The sequence below is a fragment of the Suncus etruscus genome, chromosome 9, assembly GCF_024139225.1.
Source record: "Suncus etruscus isolate mSunEtr1 chromosome 9, mSunEtr1.pri.cur, whole genome shotgun sequence".
Taxonomy (NCBI): Eukaryota; Metazoa; Chordata; class Mammalia; order Eulipotyphla; family Soricidae; genus Suncus; species Suncus etruscus.
In genome coordinates, this window is record NC_064856.1 from 56209487 (window position 1) to 56212149 (window position 2663).

General features: G+C 38.9%; 1 protein-coding gene across 1 annotated transcript; it reads right to left on the reverse strand.

Annotated features, from left to right (window-relative positions):
* Positions 1-477: 477 nt before the first annotated feature.
* Positions 478-1455, reverse strand: LOC126018182 (olfactory receptor 226). Its single transcript, XM_049780327.1, has one exon. It carries the CDS (start codon positions 1453-1455, stop codon positions 478-480), a length of 978 nt encoding a protein of 325 aa, XP_049636284.1.
* Positions 1456-2663: the final 1208 nt, after the last annotated feature.

Sequence of the window (2663 nt, forward strand, 5' to 3'; positions counted from 1 at the left end):
ATTTTTGTACAATATTCCATTCAATGTATAAACTATATTTATATACTATTCCTGGAAAATAAACAACAGACAAATGTTAACATTTGTTATTTTCCAGGGATAGTATATAAATAAAAATAAAATTACCAATACAGATATTTCTGAATCATTTTTTTATTTTAAGATTTTGTTATATATATTGACAAATATTCTGCCACCAAAGCTGGGATTTTTAAGATGTCTCCAGACCCTAGTAAAGTCTGAGAGGCTGAACCTGTCAGAACTACCAACAGGGGACCATCTTCTAGACTGATTTAATAACTCTGTCTCACAAGAAATATAGCTCTTAGCTGGTGTTTCATTCTTGCTCCTTCTGAATGGGTTCTTGGTAGAGTATCTAAAACTCCTCTCCTTAATTTGCACCCTAAGATTTCTACAGAAGTTCAGAGAAAACATACTCCAAGTGTAAAAGCATTTTCTAAGAATTAACCTCCACTTCTAACCATCTCTACCACCTTTTGCAGGGTTGGTATCCTGGCCCAGGTGTAGAGTACGCCGTAGGGCTCTTTTGACTTCTTGGTTGCGAAGGCAGTAAATTATGGGGTTGAGTAATGGTACAATGACAGCATAGAGCACAGATACCAGCTTATTGGTATCAAAAGCTGAGAGTGCCTTTGGTCGGGCATAGATGAAGATACTGGCTGCATAGAAAATGATCACAACAGTGAGGTGAGAGGCACAGGTGGAAAAGGCTTTATAACGCCCAGAAACAGAGGGGATACGCATCACTGCACCAGCGATGGCCATGTAGGAGGCCCCAATGACAATGAGTGGCCCCAGCAAGATAAAAATAGCTAGAACAAAGTCTGTAAGCTCTGATGTAGACATGTCAGTACATGAAAGGTTGAGCAATGGTGAGACATCACAGAAAAAGTGATTGATGATGTTGGGACCACAGTAAGAGAGGCGAGAAATAAGAAAAACTTTGACCATGGAAATACCAAACCCTCCAGTCCAGCAGCCAGCTGCCAGCTGCACACAGAGTCGGCCACTGACGATAACAGCATAGTGGAGAGGATGGCAAATGGCCACATAGCGATCATAGGCCATAACAGCAAGAAGTGCACACTCAGTGCATCCTAGACCCAGAAAAAAGTAGAGCTGTGTCATGCAGCCTTCAAAGGAAATGAGTTGTCCTTGACCCTCTTTGTTTCCAATAAAGCCAGCTAGCATCTTGGGAATAGTGACAGTGACATACCAGTTCTCCAAGAAAGACATATTAGCCAGAAAAAAGTACATGGGTTTGTGGAGGGTGGAATGGTTCTTAATTGCCATAATGATGAGTGTGTTCTCAGTCAGCACCAATATATAGGCCAGCAGAGAAAGGGCAAAATATAGAGCCCGCAGTGGAAAAGGAGCTGGGAAGCCCAGCAACACAAACTCACTGACTCTCCCACTCAAGTTTCTCTGTTCCATGGTGAAATTCTGGCCTACAGCTCTTCATAAGGAGAATAGTGTCTTCAGGCAGGCAGCAGCAAGAATAGAGACTTTCTCTAGGTGGGTCTTGATTGGCATAATACCAACAGAATATTTGGTATGTATTGTAGCAAATTCATCACTGAGCTGAGACCACTGCCTTATTAAATCTAGAAACAAGTTCAAGAAAAAATGGACAAAAATTAAGTTACTTTGTATTGAGAATAGAAGATTGATCTGTCCCTTGATAAACAATAAATAAATACGGCACTAGTTGACCTCTTAAGAAAATTGATCAAATTAGAAAATGTAGAGCCTAGAGAGATCATATAATGGATAAGGCACTTGTCTTGCATTGAGGTGCCAACCTTGGTTCAATACCCAGCATCCCATATGATTTCCCGAGAACCACTAGGAGTTATCCTTGAGCCAGAGCCAGTAGTATCATCTGAGTACTGCTTGGTGTGGTCTAAAAAGAAAAAACAAGTAGTAAGATTCTGGGCTTCCCAAATATGAAAGTTTATTTAGGAGAATAATCAATTTTGAGAAATTAAGTTATACATGGAGGATTATAAATGATGTAAATACAACAATCTGCTATGTGTTATGTAGGTACTATTATAACTATTTTAGATAGTGAATCCTTTAATTTTCAGAAATAAAACCTTGATTTTGAATTATTATTGACCCTACTGCACACCAAAAATTCCTGAATCATAAAAAGTTTTGCTCTCCTCCCATATACTCACCTTTGCTGCCAGGGATGGAGCCCAAATTAGCTGCATGTAAAGCAAGTACCCAGAGCCTACTATACTATCACTTTGACCTGTAAAACGTAGAGAGTTTAAAAGACTTGTTCAGGTCATATTAATAATAATATGTAGAGTTAAGAAGTCAGAACCTATACCATACTATTGAGATGGATGAAGCAAAGACTGTAAGATATATTCTATGTTCATACATAACTAGGAGAAACAGTTTTTGGTTCAAGATGGGGAAGCAATTCATTTCTTCAGAAAAGATGGGACAATGGGACAAAGAAAAGCTCAAGGAGAAGTGGGAACACAGTATAGAAGGCAGAATACTTTCCTTTAATGAAAATGAACTGTGTTTGAACCAGCAACATGTATGGTTTCCCAAGGATGTCAAGACTAATTTTTACTCCTTGCAGAAATAAGCCCTGAAATCATTTGGGTATGGTCCAAAAA

What these genes read in the sequence shown, in the direction of transcription:
- LOC126018182 (XM_049780327.1), bottom strand. Translation starts at nt 1,455, where the DNA reads ATGGAACAGAGAAACTTGAGTGGGAGAGTCAGTGAGTTTGTGTTGCTG.